We start from the raw sequence: 20,698 nt of genomic DNA on the forward strand, positions 1-20,698 counted from the left end.
ATTCTCTCAGTCTATTGGACCATTTCATAGTGGTTGAAATGGAATGGGGAATGCCGGTGAACCTATTGAAACCTATTGTGTTCCCCTGAAAATAAGACCCAACTGGAAAATAAGCCCTAGCATGATTTTTCAGGATGCTAGTAATATAAGCCCTACCCCTCAAAATAAGCCCCAGTTAGGATCATCAGCCAGACAGGCACATTTATTAACCCATTTCCCTGAAAATAAGACCTACTTGGAAAATACCTTAATGCGTCTTTTGGAGCAAAAATTAATATAGGACCCAGTTTTATTCTCAGGGAAACAGGGAATGTTAAGAAACCTTGGAGTAATATTCCACCAATCTGGAGGCAGAAAAAGCACTTGCCAGTACAATCCAGCATGGCATCATAGTCCAAATTTCTTCAAAGCAGATTATGGCCCGATTCTTGTGTTGTAAACATACCAAAGCTACCACTAATAATCTTCAAATAACTAGACATGTTGTCTCCCGTGTAATGCTCCCTGGATATGTCACATTCCAACTCCAATGATTCCCAGCCACTATATGGCATTTGTTATTTTCAAAAGAGCCCACTGGGCCCAGTATTTTGCACAGGAGTTTAATAAGTTTGAAGAGTTTTCTTGGACCCACACTCTATTCATCATGATTTCGTAGACATACCCATGCTGTTTTTTTGTACTAATAAGAGTACAGAAGTGGTTTGCCACTGTCATTTTTTTGTTCTTGTTTTTTTTTTGTTTTGTTTTGTTTTTTTTCAATTTCCCAGTCTTGCCCATAGCTTAGTGCGTGTTTTGGTGGTGTCTCACTCAAATTTCGAAATCTGGAAACAATTTTCAATTTGTACTAAGTTGTCTAAATACAACCATCTAGCTAGGATTGCTATTTGGATGAGTTTGCAAATTCATATAGATAAGAGAAGATTCCATAGTTGTCACATTTTAGGCATGACTGAAAGCATATTCCACAACCTGGAAAGAATTCCATATCAACGTCTAGAAGAAATTTTCTCTTAATACTAACACTTAATCATTTTGTTGACCAGTATGCTGATTTTCTTTCTTAGCTGAAAGCTGCTTACACAACAAAGGAAAATGGATTGCAGTCCATAAAAGCTTGTGCCAAAACTATTCTTTAATGTTATTGCTGCAGTTGATTGAAGTTGATTCCTCCCTCTCTCTCTCTTTCTCTCTCTCCTCTTACACACGCACACACACAAACACATATACACGATATAAAAAAGTTTACACACTCCTGTTAAAATGCCAGATTTTTGAGATGTAAAAAAAAATCCGATCAAGATAAATCAGTTCAGAATTGGCAAAGATTCCCAAGGCAAGATGTTCCACACTAATAGGCTCCTACCCCAAAAGAATGCTGTCACAAAATCAAAAGGTAGTTCAACAAAGCATTAGTTTAAGGATGTGTACACTTACGCAACCACATTATTTTAACATTTTTATTGTTATTTTGTCCCTAAAAGTTTTAAATTCGTTTTTTCAATTGAATTTTACAGCCTATATGCAATATGAAAGGTGGAAAAATTCTGAAGTGATTTATCTTGGTCTGATTTTTTTTACATCTCAAAAACCTGGCATTTTAACGGGTATGTAGATGTTTAACAGGGGTATGTAGAGCTGTGGTGGCGCAGTGGGTAGAGTGCAGTACTGCAGGCCACTTCAGCTGACTGCTAGATCAGCAGTTCAGCGGTTCAAATCTCACCAGCTCAGGGTTGACTCAGCCTTCCATCCTTCCGAGGTGGGTAAAATGAGGACCCGGATTGTTGTTGGGGGGCAATATGCTGACTCTGTAAACCGCTTAGAGAGGGCTGAAAGCCCTATGAAGCGGTATATAAAAATCTGCTATTGCTATTGCTATGTTTTATATCCTGTGTTTGTGTATGTGTGTTTGTAATTTCCCAAGTTCTATATAATTTCTCTTTCATTGGTTAAATTTATGAGAGAATAATGCAGGAACTTCACATCATTCATAATAATATGAATCCGATCAGTATCTCCCTTAAGCTTTTTAAGAGGAAAAGACATGATCTGGCACTAAGTACATGTGGATCTTTTATGCTTCTCAGTGCATAAAAACTTAGATTAGGAGAAAGCCAAGTGAAATCACAGGTGGGTTTAGATAACCAAATCTGACTCCCTGCCTTATGTTGATATTCAAATAAAAGGGCCATAACTCACCAGCTTCTACTGGAATTCACACAGAGTAAATTAGCCCAGCATCTCATTTCACAGAGGAATTGCTCTTACATTGCCAGGTTTTCTCCTGCTATCAAGTTGAATTCTGGTCTCCTGCAAATTAAGCACACAGTTCTGTATCCTGAATTCTAGAGTGATAACAAGCAGGCCCTGTTCCTCAGTGAGACATCCTTTCAGTTATTTCAAGAGAATTACATCAGTGTTCCTTTCTCAAGGATAACAGCATTTCAATTCCATTCAAAGGAACTACTAATCCTCTGATCATCTTTGCCCTTCTTTGAGCTCCTTCCAGTTTCTCTGAATTGGTAAACTACTCAAAATGGGATATAGTACTTAAGGCAGAGTCACAACAGAAACACGTTTCTGCTACGTTGTACTTGTAGCTGTATTGCACTGTTGGCTCAGATTCAGTTTGCAGCCAACTATCATTCCAAAATCTTTTTCTCAAGCATTATCTCAAACACCAGAACAACTAGACACAAGAATAGTTTTTTTCCCCCAAATGCCATCACTCTGCTTAACAACTAATTCCTACAACAATGTCCATAATTTACCAAGAATGTATTACTATTAGTCTTCTCTTCCTTCCTAGTATCTATCTCTCCCCACTTATGACTATAACCATGTTGCTGTATCTTTCCATTTATATTGTTTTTATTTTTTCCTAGTACGATTTGATAGCTTTTTAGTAACCTTGACTATCACTAAGTGTTGTCTTTTTATTCTTGATGAATGTATTTTTATTATACACACTGAGAGCATATGCACCAAGTGTGTCCAACCACACTTGACCAATAAAGAATTCTATTCTATTCTATTTTTACCCCAAAAAAATAGAATAGAACGTTTCCTATGCATTCATTTGATCTTTAGAAGTAAGGACTAAAAATCTTAACTCTTAGCTTACACATATAACTTCTTTCTGCTGTTGACTACAGAAGCTATTAACCTTTGACCTTTCATTTCTGCCCATAATAGCCTCAGAAACTTAAGAATTTGCAAGCTGGTATATAATACAGTTTGCTAAAGGGCTATTTATAAGTGGTGTTAACAAGGCTTTTCATATCCTGCTATTTAAAGCTGGAACTTAATATGCCTAACACTGTACGAGAAAACACTTGCTAGAGCACTGGACAAATATAATAGTGTTAGTTTAACAAGAAAGGGCAGTACTCAAGAGATGTAAATAAGGGATTCTCCGGTGTTGTTTTTTTTTAAATTGAGAATTGGTGCTTTTAACTTGTTTGTAAAGAGTTTAGAAAGATATTTTGGCAATAAAACAACCAAGTTTAGTATTAACTTCAGATTGTTTATGGTGCTTCAAACAAAAGAGATAATAAAGAATGTTAAAAAATAACTCAAGTTGGCGAATGGGCAATGAAATGTCAAGTGCACTTCAAAGGAAGTGTAAAAAAGCAGTGTGCAGCTGGTACAAATATGTTAATTTCACATATCTGGTAATGGACTCTGAATTCATTGCTGGAAAAGGAAAGGTTGCTTAACAGACAGATTGACAGAATCATGTTTCAAGCGTGCAGATGTCTCGTGGTGGAACCCCTTGGAGAAGGAATTGAAAATAGAACGTGGTAGTTTTATAATCCATTCATGCAAATCGGTGCTGTGATTGTGTTCAAGATACTGCATCCAGTTCTGGTTAACATACTTAAAACAAATACTATAGAATATCTTACAATACTCTATGAAGTGAATTACAAATAAAGAATAATCCTGAATGACCAAATGATTGAACTTAGCAATGAGAACATTTTCTCCCCTCTTTCCGGCTAGTGGAAGGTAGTAAGAGCTAATATAATAAAATTGTACAGGTAAAACGCAACTTGAGATCATCAAGTTAAAAGGTCATAAGGTTTCCATCAGCTGCAAAATAGTAATCATTTCCGTAAAATATTGCTCATATAAGGGATTTGCAATTGAAGTGTGTACCAGTGTGAATCGCTGCCTTACTTTCAGGAATAACTTTGGCCATTAACCTTTTATTTGTTTGTCTGACACCTTAGATACCAACTTGCCATGGCGATAAAATAGGATTTGTAAGTGTTAAATTGTAAGTGTGCATACCTTTGCATATATAAATTAGCAAATCTCTGCAACACTTATTTGTAGGTTCTGTAACAAATTTGCTTCCTTGCAGCTTCCTGTTGAAGTGATGAGGCTTAAATGTGGCATTAAAGAGGCCACAATCTTAGTCTTGAGTCTCAATATATTCCCTCTTTGCCTCTTCATAGATTTTGCAGTACCAGTGCCAGCAAGTAAGATGCAATAGCAATTAAAAAGCCATCTTGAACTGTAAACTGATTTTGTACAAGTACTTTTTTTAAAAAAATTAAGTTTTATTTACCCAATTGAACCAGTGATAAAAATTGAATGCGGTCTTTGTTCATTTTAATCTAAATTATTAAAAAATAGCAGCAGTTATTTGTTTATTAAGCTTTTATGCCGTCCCACTCTCAGTGACTCTGGGCAGCTCATAACAGTAAAATAAATTGTACATCAATATTGATGATAATAGCACTTAGCAATAGCACTTAGACTTATATACCGCTTCATAGTGCTTTTACAGCCCTCTCTAAGTGGTTTTTACAGAGTCAGCCTATTGCCCCCAACAATCTGGGTTCTCATTTTACCCACCTTGGAAGGATGGAAGGCTGGCTGAGTCAACATTGAGCGTGGTGAGATTTGAACTGCCAAACTGCAGCTAGCAGTCAGCTGAAGTAGCCTGCAGTGCTGCACTCTAACCACTGTGCCACTTTGGCTCATCATCATATTTTACAAAACTTTAGAGGTTCATTTTTAAAAAGAAACTAAAACCAGACCATATTGCCCAGTTGTGACTCTTCATCAACTCAAAGCCAATCTAAAGGCCAAGACCTGACAGTCTTGTTTGGCCAGCGTTTAGATCTGTTCCACCCTCAACTTTCCAGGAATATATGACCATTTTTTAAATAAAAGGTTTTGTGTCACTGCTGTATACCTTGTGGCGCTCCTGAGATGTTCACAGCAAAGGCAAGTGTTAAGAGTTAGTTTTCGTATTACTGCTAATGCCACACAACAGTTTTCCGTAGAGTGTGGGTTAAAGGACAGAGCCAGAGTAAGCCCCTTGTGCATAAACTGCTTTACCAGTTTTCTTTTTTCTGAAATTGGCAGTTGCATCTTTTCTCAATTTTTCAAAAATGTACTCACTCAGATACATGTGTTTATTTGTTAATAATTCTGCCTTCTCTTCAGAAGCTCAAGATGCGGTATCTAGTCCAGGATCACTTCAGAAATTTCCATGGCTAAGTGTGGACTTTACCCCAGTGTTGGTCTAAGGCCTTTACCCCATTGTAGGACCATTCCCTCATGGCCGCTTTATTTCTTGGATTTATTCTAACAAGTCATTGCTATTCATTGTTTGTTTCATTATGCCAACATCCTAACAAAATAGACAGGTTGTCCTCGACTTAAGAAGCATTCCTGTTTGAAGTTACAGAATGAAGCCAAATATTTTAATATTGGGATATTTTTGAACAATGACCCCGGAAGTTAATTTTAAGAGCATTTGCCTTTGTAGATAGGTAGACCATGTTTAAAAGATATTGTGAAAGAGGAACAAGTTTTCGACCACGCGGAGGAGAGCCTTCTCAGTAGTAGCTCCAACCCTTTGGAACGATCTCCCCGTGGAGATTCATACCTTCACCACCCTCCAGACCTTCCACGCAGCCCTTAAAATCTGGCTATCCCGTCAGGCCTGGGGCTAAGATTGTAACCTATCCCCACCCGAATGGTAGAATGTTGTATTCTTTTAATTATGTATTGTGCTTATGTGTCATTGTTTGTATCCCCTTTCCCTATGAGTTGTAAGCCGCCCTGAGTCCCCCCAGGGAAAAGGGCGGCCTATAAATAAACTTTTCCAATTCCAATTTCCAATTCCAAGTTTTACCTGAAAAGTTTGAGGTTGATCTGAATGTGGCTTTAAAAATGTCAAGTTACAAGAATGATAGAAAGAGAAAGATGCTACACTGGATATACAAGAGAAACCAGCTGATGTCTTAAATGAAAAAGGATAGGCAAATAACAAATCAAGAGAGTGACTGGATAATTTTCCTATATTGGATTTACAACAGAAACTTGTTTAAGTGTTGAAGAACATTGTGAGAAGGGACAAATAAATAAATAAAAAGAAATCAAGTTCTAAGACATTATTTGACGGGACTAAAAATCAAGATTGTTAGAACTAAATGGAAGGAATATAAAATTGGTTTATTTCATCTAAGTTAAAATAGGTGTGTTATTATCCCTGATAACTCTTAATAGACTTTTGCTGATCAGGAGTGAAATGAGACTTTAAGAATTTGTTGACGAATAAGAGATGAAATATTGGAAGACATTATTTGTTATATTTTATGAGAAAGGGATTAATTACTAAAATCATTTATACTTGTGATGAAGTTTTTCATTACTGTGTTCTTACTTTTTCTATTTTTTTCCGTTTTTCTGCATCTTTATTTTTTGAATTGTTTAGTTTATATTAATTTTTATTTTTGCAATTGTAATTTTAATGAAATTATTATAATCTTTAATATATTAATATAATAAAAAGCAACAAAGGCAGATTACTCAACAATCCTAATGTAGCTTCCAGGAAATATAAAATGGAAGAGCAAGTACACAAACGCTATCTTAAGCCATTAGTAGAAAAGTAGATGGATGATAAGACTGAGCCAAGCGGAACATTTCCCTAATCTAGGGCTCTCAAGATGTATTGTCTTTGCAATTCCTTGTAGGGCAGGGGTGTCAAACTTTAATTGAGGACTGCGCCAAGGTTGTGTTTCACCTGGGGAGGCGGGTTGGGTGTGGCCAGGGTGGCCATGGCCAGCTTGACGTCACTCTTGTCGGGGGCGCCTGTGACCCTTGCTCTGTGCCAGTGAAAATGGGCTCCTGGGGTCTGTTTTCAGCTGGGATGGTCTCCTGCAACCCTCTACCAGCGAAAACAGAGCTTGGGCCGCACGTGGCTCTCACGACCTCTGTTTTCCCTGAGAGAGGCACTGCAGGCCTGTCTTGCTGTTTCCAGGGCGGCCCCGTTGCCAGATCTAAGCACCCCACGGGCCGGATGTGGCCTGCAGGCCTTGAATTTTACACCCCTGTTGTAAGTAGGGTAAACTTTCTGGGAACTGAGGTCCCTCGGAATTGAGAGTCCCAACACCTTCAAATACCATAGGTCGGATAAAGTGTGGCTTAAGTGGGTTGTTCTAATCAGGCTTGAATAGGTTTGCATATTGTGCCTACATTTATGTGAAGTTTAGAAAACCTTCAAAGTTGTATTTATTCTGTCTCTTAGGTCCCTTCACAGATGTTGTCACCACAAATCTGAAACTTGGCAACTCGACAGATAAAAATGTCTGTTTCAAAGTGAAGACCACGGCCCCACGCAGGTATTGTGTACGACCCAACAGTGGAATTATAGATGCTGGAACGTCAATTAATGTCTCAGGTAAGTTTATCCAATTGCTTTTTTGTTTCAGAAATGCATTTGCTTTCCCCCACTCATAACCATTTTGGTTCTGAGTACATCTGGAAGAGAATAAACAGATGTTAAATGGCCTGTGTAAAGCTGACGTTTTGAACAGCCCAATGTATTCTGCAAAGTTTCTTAAAAAAATACAGAACTGTTTCAATGTCAACACAGAGTTATTTCTCCTGTTTTCAGATGGAATTATAATTGGAGATGACTGAGCAAACGGCATAACACAACCTCTGGTTTTGGTGCTTTCTTAGCCAGTTTCACTTGGAAAGAGTAGTCTGTTGAAAAATTGTCATTCTAATCTCATGTAAAACAACTTTCTGCAACTTTGTACTTTTAAATTATGTTGCGAGTAGTTTCCAGAATCTCTGGTTTTGGATTCCACTATCTTAGAATTCTGGGGATTTTCCCCCCAACAAGTTGGAAGGCACCAGGCTGGGGAAGGGGTAGAATCTGCTGAAAGGGATTAGGAAGCTTTCCAGATGTTGCAGAACTGGGGTCATATGATGACAGACATTTAGTAACTACTCAGCCTTTTAAAGTAAAATTTCAATCTCATAGTTCTGAGAAGTAATAATCCGTTACTTTCACCATATTTTTCAAGTAACACAAGAAAAGGCATATGGTATATTTCCAGTGTATCCGTTGTGTATAGAATATGGACGGTGGTATAATTACACTAAATTAGTATAGGTTTTTTTAATGATTTGGTCAGATATTTGCATTGATTCATTGGTTATTAGGTGATTCATTTTCCAACAGTTTTCAATTACCTTTGCTGAGATTTGTTGAGGAATAGAACATTTATAGAAGGGAAATGGATATACTTAATAATTAGTCATTCAGTTGCATAAAACATGAAATGGAACAGTTTGTAGAGCCTTCAAACTCTTAACTGATTATAAAGGTCAGAGATTGTTATCCAGATTTTTGAAGAGCTAAACTTCTGGGTAAGTTGCAAATGCTGATCATGTGATCATGCCACTTGTCAAGTGCCTGAATTGTAATCATATGACCATGGGGAGACTGCAACAGTCATAAGTCACTTTTCTGCACTGCTGTAACTTCAAACAGTCATTATAAGTCTCTCTTGCCTAGGAAACGCATGTGTTGTCAAATCAATTTGGCCAGGGTACTAGTTTTATAAGGAAATGTTTTTTTTTTTAATCTGTTCCTTTTCATTGAGAAAGATTCTGAAGATGGCAGCTGGAAGAACAGTTGGGCAGATATTTTCATCACTGTCGCCAGTTTAATTTTGCTTATTTCATCCGTGTGTGATCTTAATTTCTTGTACAACTTTCTATAAAACTTGTCTTCATTAGCATGTTTCCTTTTATCTTGCATGCCTATCTACCTTGAGCTCCTGGATGAGACCTTAAAACTTAGAATGACAAAGCATTTAACTAAAAGTAATGAATATCAAATATTTAAGAGCCCCAACTGTAGTCTCTGCTGAATCACACTCATTAAAAGGCAGACTAGAAGATCATTCCTTTCTTTGTTTTAACAGCCTGCTAGGAAAGGGTGGCCAATGTTTGGCCTTGACAAAATTCAAGGGAGGATGAGGTTTCGTAACTGCTGAGAACTAACAGGAATGTTTTGTTACTCCATCTTCCTTAGATTCAGGACAGAAATGTCCCAGAAAACTATGTTATCAGTGTCTCAAGGGCTTGTCATAATAATGCAGAGCATGGTATCCATTTTGTAAATATTAAAAGAGGCCAAGTGCCAAACAGCTTTTTTTTTTCCTCTGTAAAGGGACCATTTCTAAAGAGATATGCAGAGCACTTGTGGAGTGGATTGTTTTGATTTAAATGAACTTTTTGTAGCTGCACTTCTGCTAGTTGCTTAATGGGAGGGAATATGATGTGAAACAAAGACTTTAGATTTAGGATGAAAGTGAAAATTCTGGTCAGTTTTTTTAACCTGCACTGATGATGTTACCTAGTTTGGTGATGAAGCATCTGCCAGAAAACAATCAAGCTCACTGAGGGTCCCTCAGTTCAATCCTGAGCTATACATATTCTCTTCCATTGGTTTTCTAACCACAGTTTGCATCATTACAAACATAAATACATATATAGTTTAAGCTTAGTGAGAAAATAATAGTCTTAAAAACCCCTGGTAAGCTTTTTTGGAAAAAAGGGGGCCCATGATTATTATAACCTATAAGAGCAGTGGTAATATAATGGTTAGACTGCAGTATTGCAAGCTAATTCTGCCAGCAGTTTGATCCTCACCAGCTCAAGGTTGACTCGGGCTTCTAACCTTCCGAGGTCAGTAAAATGAGCCAGATTGTTGTGGGAAGATGCTGACTCTGTAAATTGTTTAGAGAAGGCTAAAAAGCACTCTGAAACGGTATATAAGTCGTAAATGCTATTGCTATTGCTGTTCCCTGGTTTTAAGGATTTTATACAACCTACTCTATCAATAAAGAGCTTGATGTAATAGGGATTGCATTCCAAGTATCCCCAGTCACTACAGACAGAAACTACCATAGCTTTATATTTGGGCATGATGATAGTGAAGGACAGCTATTCAATGTGCAACGAAGCAGAGAATTTTTCCTTAATAAAATGCAGTTTGCTAAAGAGGGAGTTTCTGACTTCAGTCTTCTGAGGTTCCTTGCGTAGCGCAGGCCTCACTTTTTAAGAAATGGCTAGTGTGTCCTGTAAGGCCTCATCAGCATTTCCTTGCTTGTTCATGTGATTCATTACAGAACTGCTTAACTCAGCCATTTTTCTCCTTTCATAGTATTTTACTAGGCTGCTGATTCTATAACTGTCTCTTCTCATTTTCCCTTAATGCACTGGCAGGGAAGGGTGGGGTCCTGCAGTCTGAAGCATTGTCAAAGAATGGCAGAGACCGGGCAGAAAATCAGTTCGGCTTGAGCTATAATGGATTTAATAGGATTTCCATCACAGGAAGAGAGGTTAACGGAAGGGAAGGTCAGGCCTAAAGGGAAGTGTGTGATCAATTTGCAAATACTTGAAAAAGAGGATTTGATCAGAAGTTTGGGGTGCCAAATAAAAGCAGAGCACACCTGATATATGTAAGAAAATATTACCCCGTTTCCCTGAAAATAAAATCTCCCCCAAAAATAAGCCCAGTGGGGCTTTTGAGCGCATGCGCTAAAATAAACCCTCCCCCGAATATAAGCCCTCCCTGAAAATATTGCAACACAGTAGCAGTCGTGAGGTGACCACGCTCGCCACCTCCTGCACCTCAAAAATAATAAGGCCAAGTGCTTATTTCTGGGGTCAAAAGAAAATTAAGACCCTGTCTTCTTTTTGGGGAAACACGGTACTATTTGGAAGAGTTCTGTTCATGGTGTCAACCAGCCAGATTCACTTAGAGAGTAGATGTTAATTCCACTCAATAACGTTGCATTAGATGGATGACCTTGAGTTAGTTACTCTGTGTGACCCCTAGGAAAGAAGCAATGGCAAACCACTTCTAAAACAACCTTGCTAAGAAAATTGCAAGGATTTATCCAGTCAGTCTCTGAGAATCAAACATGACTGAACATAAGAAAAAATGTTTTGTGCTTTGGCAGAGAACAAAATTCTTCATTGAATAGAGGCAGCCATGGATTTTACTTACTTTGAAATGTTCACTTGTTTTATTCTTTCTATTGTTAATCTCTTGGATTTCTTCAGAATTTGAGTTTACCTTTACTTAAGGGTTAGTGGAACATGTAAAAATTATTTTCAAAATCTGTTCTTTAAACTAGTATTCATCCTCTACTCTTAAGCTAGGAAGTCAAGAATACTTTTAGTCAAGTATTCAGTATTCACAAGCATTATGACAGAGGCCATCTCTTGCCTTAGTTTTCAAGCTACAATCTAGGCCTAGAGGTTTGACTGCAACAATACTAAAGTTATACCACAGTGCAACTTCCAGAGTGTACGTGTAAGTGAGCCTTGTCCCTAGGAATTGCTGTGAAATCACAGAAGATGTGAGTCACCACTTAGGTGCTTTACAAACCTGTAAAGAGGATAGTAGGTCTCAGGTTCATTCAAAATAGAAGTCTGGGCTCAGGTTGTAATGGTAAAAAGCTGAGTTCCATATTAAGTTGATGTGAGTTTATAGAAATACTCTTCAGAACTCTCCTGCAAATTGCTTGTCTAGTTCTTCTCTCTTCCCTTCTCCCCCTTTCTGCCAACACTCAGTCAGGCCTTTGCAATCTTTTTTTTCATTCTTAGCAGTAATTTAATTTTGCAGCCTAAGGTAGGAGCAGAAACTGTTATCTTTCTGTTTTCTCATTGGAGGGGAAAACGGAATCTCATCTGTATTTTGGAAAGCATAAGCCCAGTGTAAAATTATCTTGACAGAAATATTTAAAAAAAAAAACATTATCTAGACAAAACAGATTCCTTTTTATAACATTTGGAAGTAGCTCAGACAGATACCTCCCAAATTCAGTGAATTGTAAAAAAGGAAGAAGAGTTTTTTCACAGACATTCAGCAAGTATGAGACTATAGAGACCTCTCATTCATCACACCTGCCATGTCTCTCATTCATCACACCTGCCATCTTTTATCTTTATTTTTATGGTTTTTTTTATTTTTCTGAGCTACCTAGAGATATTGAGAGTCAGAGGGCATACAGGTCTTACAAGTTATCAGTTGTTATTATGGCTGATTGTAATCAGCCAGATGTTTAGACTGGATTTGGCATTTTATCCACTATTACTATTGCAACACAATCAGATTGATTCTGCTATTATAGCCAATTTCAATAAAAGTAGTTGTAGCCTTCCTGTGGAATTGATTGCCTGGTCCAGTCTACCTACTGAGGGTAAAATTCAAACATTAGAACAGCCCTATGCTTGCAAATATTACAAAAAGTGATTAAAACCTGGTGTTTCTGGAGGACCTTTGAGAGAGTGTGAATGCTGGTTACATTTGAGGGGTGCTGATAATGAATTGAATTTATATAACGAATGAATACAAATACCCTGTTTCCCTGAAAATAAGACCTTCCAGGATAATTAATCGGGCTTTTGAGTGCATGGGCTAAAATAAGCCCTCCCCCAAAAATAAGCCCTCCCTGAAATTACAGCAGCAGCCTTGAGGTGACAATGCTCGCCACCTCCTGCACCTCAAAAATAATAAGACCTCCCCAAAAATAAGGCCAAGCGCTTAGTTCGGGGGTCAAAAGAAAATAAAACCCTGTCTTATTTTCAGGGAAACACTCTGTGTGTGTGTGTGTCTGTGTCTGTCTGTCTGTCTGTCTGTCTGTCTGTCTCCCAGGATCCAATCAGAGTTGGTTTATTTTCTAAGCTTTCAGGCTCATGCTTGACCCACCCTCAAGAAATTTCTCCCTGTCCAGAATACATTCTGAGAGAAAGACCCTGAGGATGGGCTCCAGATTGGATCCTGAATTTATGTATTTCAGGTTTTTGTTATACTGTGTTTTAAACTTATTGTTTGCTTGCTTACTTAGAGAGGTTTTCTTTACTGCTTCAGCCAGTTGATTCTGAATGGCATTCAATGTCCCAAATCCATAATTTAAAATTAAATAGTTGGATGAATAATCCCATTTTAAAACAAAAACATTACATTTAAAGTGTAATCATATAAAAACAAGAAATCGGTATTCAGAACACCAACTCATAACTCAGAGGAGTAGTCTCAACAACCTTGCCCAAAGTCTTTATGGGCTACCTAAATCTTCACCAACTTTCTGAAACTTGGGAAAGAAAGGACTGTTCAAATATCTGTGCAAAATAGTATTCCAGATGGCAAGTGTGAAATATTTTTCTGTGACTTCTGAAGAGGCTCTAATTAATGCAATCTCTAATTAAGGTGGTAATCTAATATTCTTCTAGACTTTATTGAGCTGGCAAATATCAGGGAAGTTAATTCCTGCATGTATCCACCTTGAATCATGAAAAGTTTTAAAAATGACAGCACTTTTGCTGTCCAGTTATATTTGGACTTCAGCTTCTATAATAGCAATAGCAATAGAGCAATTAGACTTATATAGTGCTCTCTACAGCCCTTTCTAAGCAGTTTTACAGAGTCAGAATATTGCCACCCCAACAATTTGGGTCCTCATTTTACCCACCTCGGAAGGATGGAAGGCTGAGTCAACCTTGAGCCTGGTGTGGTTTGAACTGCCAAATTGCAGCTAGCAGTCAGCTGAAGTAGCCTGCAATACTGCACTCTAACCACTGCACCACCACAGCTCAATCCTTTGGCCTTACTAACAAATAATTATGATGGGTTGGAGCCCAGTACAAACACCTGCATAAAAGTCATAAAAATAAGACACTACAGTTCATTCTCATATGCACAATCCATATGTAGTCCTCAACTACATCCATTCATTTAGCAACCATTTGAAGCCAACAGTACTGAAAAAAATAACGTAAAATGAGTTCTCGCACTTATGACCATCGCAGCATTCCCGTGCTCACAAGTTCAAAATCCGGGACTGTGGCAGCTGGCATGTGATCTCAGGATCATGTGATCACCATTTGCAACCTTCCCAGCTGGCTTCTGACAGACAAATGGGGAAAGCCAGATTTGCTAATGACCACATGAAATGTTTAAGAACCATGGCAAAAAGGTCATAAAATCAGGTGAAATTCACTTAACACAACTGCCTTTCTTAGAAATATAAATTTTGGTCCCAATTGTGGGAGTAAAGAAACATTCCCTGATTACTAGCATTGCACTATGCACAAAGTTTTTAAAAAAATCTTTTTTAAAATTACAGGTCGTCCTAGACTTACAAACATTCGTTTAGTGATCATTCAGAGTTACAACAGCACTGATAAAAATAACTTAACACTGTTTTTCCCACTTACAACCATTGTAGCATCCCTGTGATCACATGATCAGAATTTGGATAATCCCATATCTAGTATGTATTTATGACAATTGCAGTGTCCCAGGGTCCTATGATCACCTTTTTCAACATTCTCACAAGCAACGTCAGTGGGGAAGCCTGATTCACTTAGCATCCGTGTATTAACTGCAGTGTTTCACTTAACAACTGTGGCAAGAAGGGTCATAAAATGGGCAAAACTCACTTAACAACTGTCTTGCTCAGCAATGGAAATTTTGGGCTCAGTTATGGAACCCATTAGCAGAACCTCAATAGAGAGAAGTTACTTTAATGTTTGTAATCAAGTAAGATTGGACACATTGTGTTTTTAAACATTTTAACTGCCTCATAGTTGGGGGAAAATCAGCTGATTTTTCATGTGTGCGAAAGTTCCCTGTTGTTCCTGACAACAGAATCTGTATTTGTACTTGCAATACGGAGAACAAGCAGATGCTGTTTACAACTTTTGTGATGACTTTCTCTTTGCTGCTTATAGCAGCAACATTACTGCATGTTCCTTTGATGTCACGAAATTATAGGTTTCTAGTAAAAAACTGGTTCTGTTGATAAATTTTCAGACCTCCAAAGTTTTTCTTTTTTCTTTTACAAATTCAGTGCATGATCTCCTCAGTTGTAGTTATTTCAGTAGGAAGATGGCAGGTATTTTAAAAAAAACAATTTATGGACAGTTGGAATACTATTTAGATATTTTAAGGTTAGCTATTAAAAAGAATAAAAGCACGATGTCAGGCATATTAATACTGAAAAGAAATAATAGCAAATAACCGTAGATCAGTGGTTCCCAAACTTGGCAACTTTAAGACTTGTGGACTTCAACTCCCAGAATTCTCCAGCCAGCTACTGCTCCAGCTACTGCTGGCTGGAGAATTCTGGGAGTTGAAGTCCACAAGTCTTAAAGTTGCCAAGTTTGGGAACCACTGCCGTAGATGATTGGAATTTCCTCTTCCTGATAAGAATTCCAGCCATCCTGTGACCCAATACCCCACCCCTGAAAAAAACCCAAACCCACCAGGTTTTTTCATATTTTTCTAAATGTCCTAAAGTCTGAGGTCACATGTTAAGGGCAAGCGCCACAACAGAAAAGACATGCATTGTTTCAAGGAAGGACGCCAGAGTCTCTGTACCCTGTTAGAGCTTGTAGGACCCAGTCATATGGGAAGGGGCGGCCCTGTGAAAATATGATCCTGTGTCACATAGGGCTTTATGGATGATAACCAGCATCTTCCATTTAGATTTCTTTCAAAGCTTTTTGTGTTCATCCAAATATTGGATGCTGCTACGTGCATACTGTTAAGGCAGGAAGAACAAACTCACTTTCAGTTCAATAAGACAGAGTGGCTGTGAGTTAAGAAGCCAAACTGCATCACACATAGCAGCAGACTCCCCTATGCTGAACTGGTTCATAGTTTTAGGTCCTTCTGGACTCATCGCTCCTGCTTGGAAGAGCAGATATTGGGGGGGGGGGGCATTTGCACAATTATATCTACACAGTTGCAACTATTCCTGATCAGGAGGGAAACTTTTTCATGGTCACTCACTTATTGGTCAACTTTGATTCAAGTTTTATTTTCTCCTGCTTCAGGAATGTCTCCGTGTATGTTTGTTTACTGGAAATTGTTTCTAGGTGCTGTGATATAAATTGTCTTATTTTATAATTTCAATTATGTTACTGAATTGGAGAATGTTGGCTGCTCAAAATACTTCACAATCGGATTAGCATAAATGAACAAGCAACCCTAAAACTGTATGTGTGCTACATAGCTCCATGATGGCGAGCCTGTGGCATGTGTGCCAGAGGTGGCACGCAGAGCCCGCTCTGTGGGCATGCCCACCATCGCCAGCTGCACTTCCGGGTTCCGGTGTGCATGCATGCGGCGTAACCCAGAACAGCAGCTGGCCGCTGTGTGCATGCGCACTGGCCAGCTACTCTCTTCCGGGTTCCGGTGCAAGTGCGCCCACTCCAGTTTCAGCACTTGGTGCTGAAAAGGTTAACCATCACTGATATGGCTCCTTATCTAAGGAGTTCTTCTCATGTCTACAATGTATAGAAGCTCTTGTTCTATATGATCTATAAGAATGAAATATCTTGGAGTAGAATTTTTCAAGAAAGTTTATCCACTAATTGTTCTCTAAATTAGCTCTCTAAAACAATAATTTCTAATTTGGGTATTGAATTCTCGATGTTTTCTGAGCTTGGTTGTTTCCCTGCTGATATTTCACTACCATTACATTGATGATGTTACTTACCCTGGTAATGAAATGTCTGGAGAAAAACAACCAAGTTCAGAGAACACCAACAACTTAGCAGATCAGTCCTTAATCACACATGTTCTTTACTATTAGAACTAGTTAAGATTAGGAAACTAGGGAGCCACAGGCTTATGTGCACCATCAGTTATAGAAACACATAGAATGAATTTGGGCTACTTACCTTCTCTCAGGCTGTCTTGCCAGCCTCTTTTTCCTTCTCAGCCCAGCCTATCTCACAGGATGGTTTGCAGAAAGATTGGACAAATAAATGATTATCTTGAAATGCTTTGAGAAAATGTAACAAGTAATATTAAGTTAGAAGACTATTAGATACGTATATGTAGTGTAACATCTTCTGGAGTTACATGATGTTCATTTACTAGATGTATTTGTGTTGAAGAATCTACCACTGTATCATGTATAAGACAATAGATCAAGTCCATAGCAATTTGAGACGTACTTTTTGAACGTACTTTTTGGAAATGCCTACGAGTTTGGTATGGCATGCAGTGTCCTTAGATCCGATTGCATTACATCCAGTTCTATGCTGCATCATTGCATGACTCAGTGGTGCAACCTCTGCTGAATCATCTATTTTAGTGGGCAAGTAGTAGGTATACCATGTTACACTGCAATCATTCCCTGGCTGGCTTACAATGCTAGCAAAGCTAATAGGAGCTGGGAGAATAACGAAGCATTGATATAGTCATCCATTTGGGAAAATCACTTTGGTACATAAGGCCGGATTTTTCTCAGCTTCCCAGGAAAGACGATAAGTATGCTGGGCCGGCAACCATAACTATATGACAGCCTTGTAGGTGTGCTGACTCAGCAATGATTTCTCTTTCAGTGATGCTACAGCCTTTTGATTATGACCCTAACGAGAAAAGTAAACATAAGTTCATGGTCCAGTCAATGTTTGCGCCACCTGATACTTCAGACATGGAAGCAGTAGTGAGTATTAGAAGCTTTTCAATCTTCATGAACATCTTTTCTCTTAAAAGATTTGTGATTAGCCATTTTCTGAAGCATTTAAGCAAGTGAGCTAGAGGAAGATAGAGATCTAACTTTGGCCTCATGCTATATTTGCATAATAAGGTGGCACCTCCACACTAAAACACATGTGTAGTTTGTTATGGGAATGATGTGATTATGTCTCTTCAATGAACTTTTTATATATAAATTAATATCTGCAGAAGATGTTTTATAGCTTTGGAAATCATTAGTATGTGGGAGAGGAGGTCACCTGATTTCATAGCATGGTTGCCACTAATGTAGTATGCTGATCAGAGTGGAGAATTTGAACTATGTTTTAACTGTACATGTGGTATTTAAGTCTGAATTAACCAGCCATTCTATCTTCTGAATTGCTATCCTGTTTCCCCGAAAATAAGACTTCCCCGGATAATAAGCCCAATTGGGCTTTTGAGCGCATGTGCTAAAATAAGCCCTCCCTGAAAGTATTGCAACACAGCAGCAGCCATGAGGTGACCACGCTTGCCTCCTCCTGCACTTCAGAAATAATGAGACCTCCCTGAAAATAAGGCCAAGTGCTTATTTTGGGGGTCAAAAGCAAATAAGACCTTGTCTTGTTTTCAGGGAAACGCGGTATCAAAGTATCAAAGTGTAATTGGTGGAAGAAATTGTTAATCACCATTCTACTGCATTTCTGCTCTTTAAAGATGCTTCGCCATATAGGGAATAAAGCAGTATTAAAGAGAACTGATAGTTGTAATTTGCTTTTATCCATCTGGTGATAGGACTGACTCCCCTGCATTAACATTCTAGAATACCGTTGTTTGACTCTTCCCATTTTGATTCAGAGATCTGCAAATTTTCATGAGCTTAGTAGCCCATTACTATTCTTTATAGTTGCATTTATTTTTCAGGGAAAAAAAAACTTCCCTCTGCTTCTTCAGTGCTTTCCTGTATAAAGGGCTTGCATGGAAGCATGCATAGATAGCTACCACTGCTCAAAGAAAGAGTTAAGCAACATGTGCTTCCCATGTTTACAGGCAGACAAATGATCCAGTGGAATCACACAGCCAAATTCCAATAGCCATTCAGCTGCCAAACAAACTTCAGTCTCCTTCCAAATTGAATGCTGATGAAATGGTTGGATATCCCTGATATTGCTTACATGCTCCCTTCCCATCTATACAGCATTAAAGTTGGGAGCTGCCCCAGACAGAATGTTTGTTGGCTGACCTCATTATACATTCTCAGAGGCTACCTGACTTTATTCCTATTTATTCCAATACTAGCTGATTGCCCGGCATTGGCCCCGTATTTATTTATAGGGGAGAAATGTCCGGACAAAACGTAATTTCTAATGTTGGATTTTCCCCCTTACCAGAGGGAGCCCCTTTGTAGAGTACTGTAAAGCCATTTCCATGGCAATTCCACTGTACTGTACAGTAGAAGCCATTTTACGTGTCTGTGTGTGTGTGTATAAATATATACATACATATCCCGAAAATAATCCCTCCCCCAAAATATTGCAACACAGCAGCAGCCATGAGGTGACCACGCTCGCTGCCTCCTGCATCTCAAATATAATAAGACCTCCTCGAAAATAAGGCCAAGTGTTTATTTCGGATGTCCAAAGAAAATAAGACCCTGTCTTATTTTTGGGGAAACACGGTAGTTTAATATGAATCCAGATATTGTTTTATTTAATAACTTTATTTCTTCTATTTGTGCTGTAGTGGAAAGAAGCAAAACCAGAAGAACTCATGGATTCTAAACTTAAATGTGTGTTTGAACTGCCAGCAGAAAACGATAAACCCGTGAGTCCCTTTAATTTTTATGTGATTTTTAAAAAAAGACGAGAAAGAGATGGTAAGTTCTTGATTTAGGATTTGTAATTTTCAAGGTCTCAATGTTCATAATTGTTCAACAATGAAAAACAAAAAAACAGTTACAATTTATTTGTTTTCCTTCATTGGATTTTTTTCCCCTAAAATATACAGGATTAATTCTAGTGGCAATAAAAGAGTTTTCTTGGTAGTAAGACTAAAAAGAAGCAAGGCATCTTTTCAAAATACAGTTTCAGTAGTTTGACTTTAAGAAATTCAGCCTGCAACCCTTCAGATAAGTTGGAGTATAACTATTTTTGGGCAGACTAACTTTGAATTAGACCTGCAAGTGAAATATAGAAGGTTGGAGAAGATCACATTTAAAAAGACCACATCCCTTTATTCTGCTGTTTTTAAATGCTTTTGGATTACAGTGGAATGTGGAAACTGTTTTTATATACATATTGGGAACAGATCCTTCATTTTCAGCATTACTTTTTAAAAGGTTGATGTTGTCCCAGTATCGCATTCTAATCTCTCCATTTAAATGGAATCGTAGCATATATGCAGGCACTGCTTTCAAAACTAGGGCTGTATATATTGCAATCTCTTCCTTATACTTTTAGAATAGTGCATATCTTGGGAAAAAACCATGTTGAATTAATGTTCAGGCTTCCTTTATCCCGAATATAAAAGTACAAAATCCTGCAGAAATGGAAGCTATGATAGCTGTGTAGCCTTTTCCTAATTGGATTTAGGAATACGTCTCCAGAAACTCCTAGCCAGCAGGCCTGAAATTTCTCAAGGTGGCTCAAAAGGCTTGGAACTACAATTCCAGCACATTTGAAGGGTGACAGTTGGGAAGGCTGGCATAGGAAAAAAGAGAGAAACATTGATTACTTTCTTTTTTCTGATCTCTAAACATTGAACGACAAAACAATGAGTTGCATAAATTTAAACTTTTATAAGCTTAATGGCTTACAGCAAGTAACAGCTACATTTTATTTTCTATCATCGGTTTCAATATGTCAAAATGAAACTTAGTTTCAGTGA

At 38.1% G+C, this 20,698-nt stretch overlaps 1 protein-coding gene across 1 annotated transcript in view; it reads left to right on the top strand.

Annotated features, from left to right (window-relative positions):
• Window positions 1-20,698, top strand: part of VAPB (VAMP associated protein B and C) — a 52,796-nt gene that overhangs the window by 23,669 nt on the left and 8,429 nt on the right. Inside the window, exons 2-4 of the mRNA XM_087720505.1 lie at window positions 7,556-7,708; window positions 17,698-17,801; window positions 19,556-19,636. Coding sequence (XP_087576631.1) covers window positions 7,556-7,708; window positions 17,698-17,801; window positions 19,556-19,636 — 338 coding nt within the window. The remainder of the gene's footprint in view (window positions 1-7,555; window positions 7,709-17,697; window positions 17,802-19,555; window positions 19,637-20,698) is intronic.

This window comes from Thamnophis sirtalis, unplaced genomic scaffold (genome assembly GCF_051295495.1).
Source record: "Thamnophis sirtalis isolate CommonGarterSnake01/CBP01778 unplaced genomic scaffold, rThaSir2_p1.2 scaffold_7, whole genome shotgun sequence".
Taxonomy (NCBI): domain Eukaryota; kingdom Metazoa; phylum Chordata; class Lepidosauria; order Squamata; family Natricidae; genus Thamnophis; species Thamnophis sirtalis.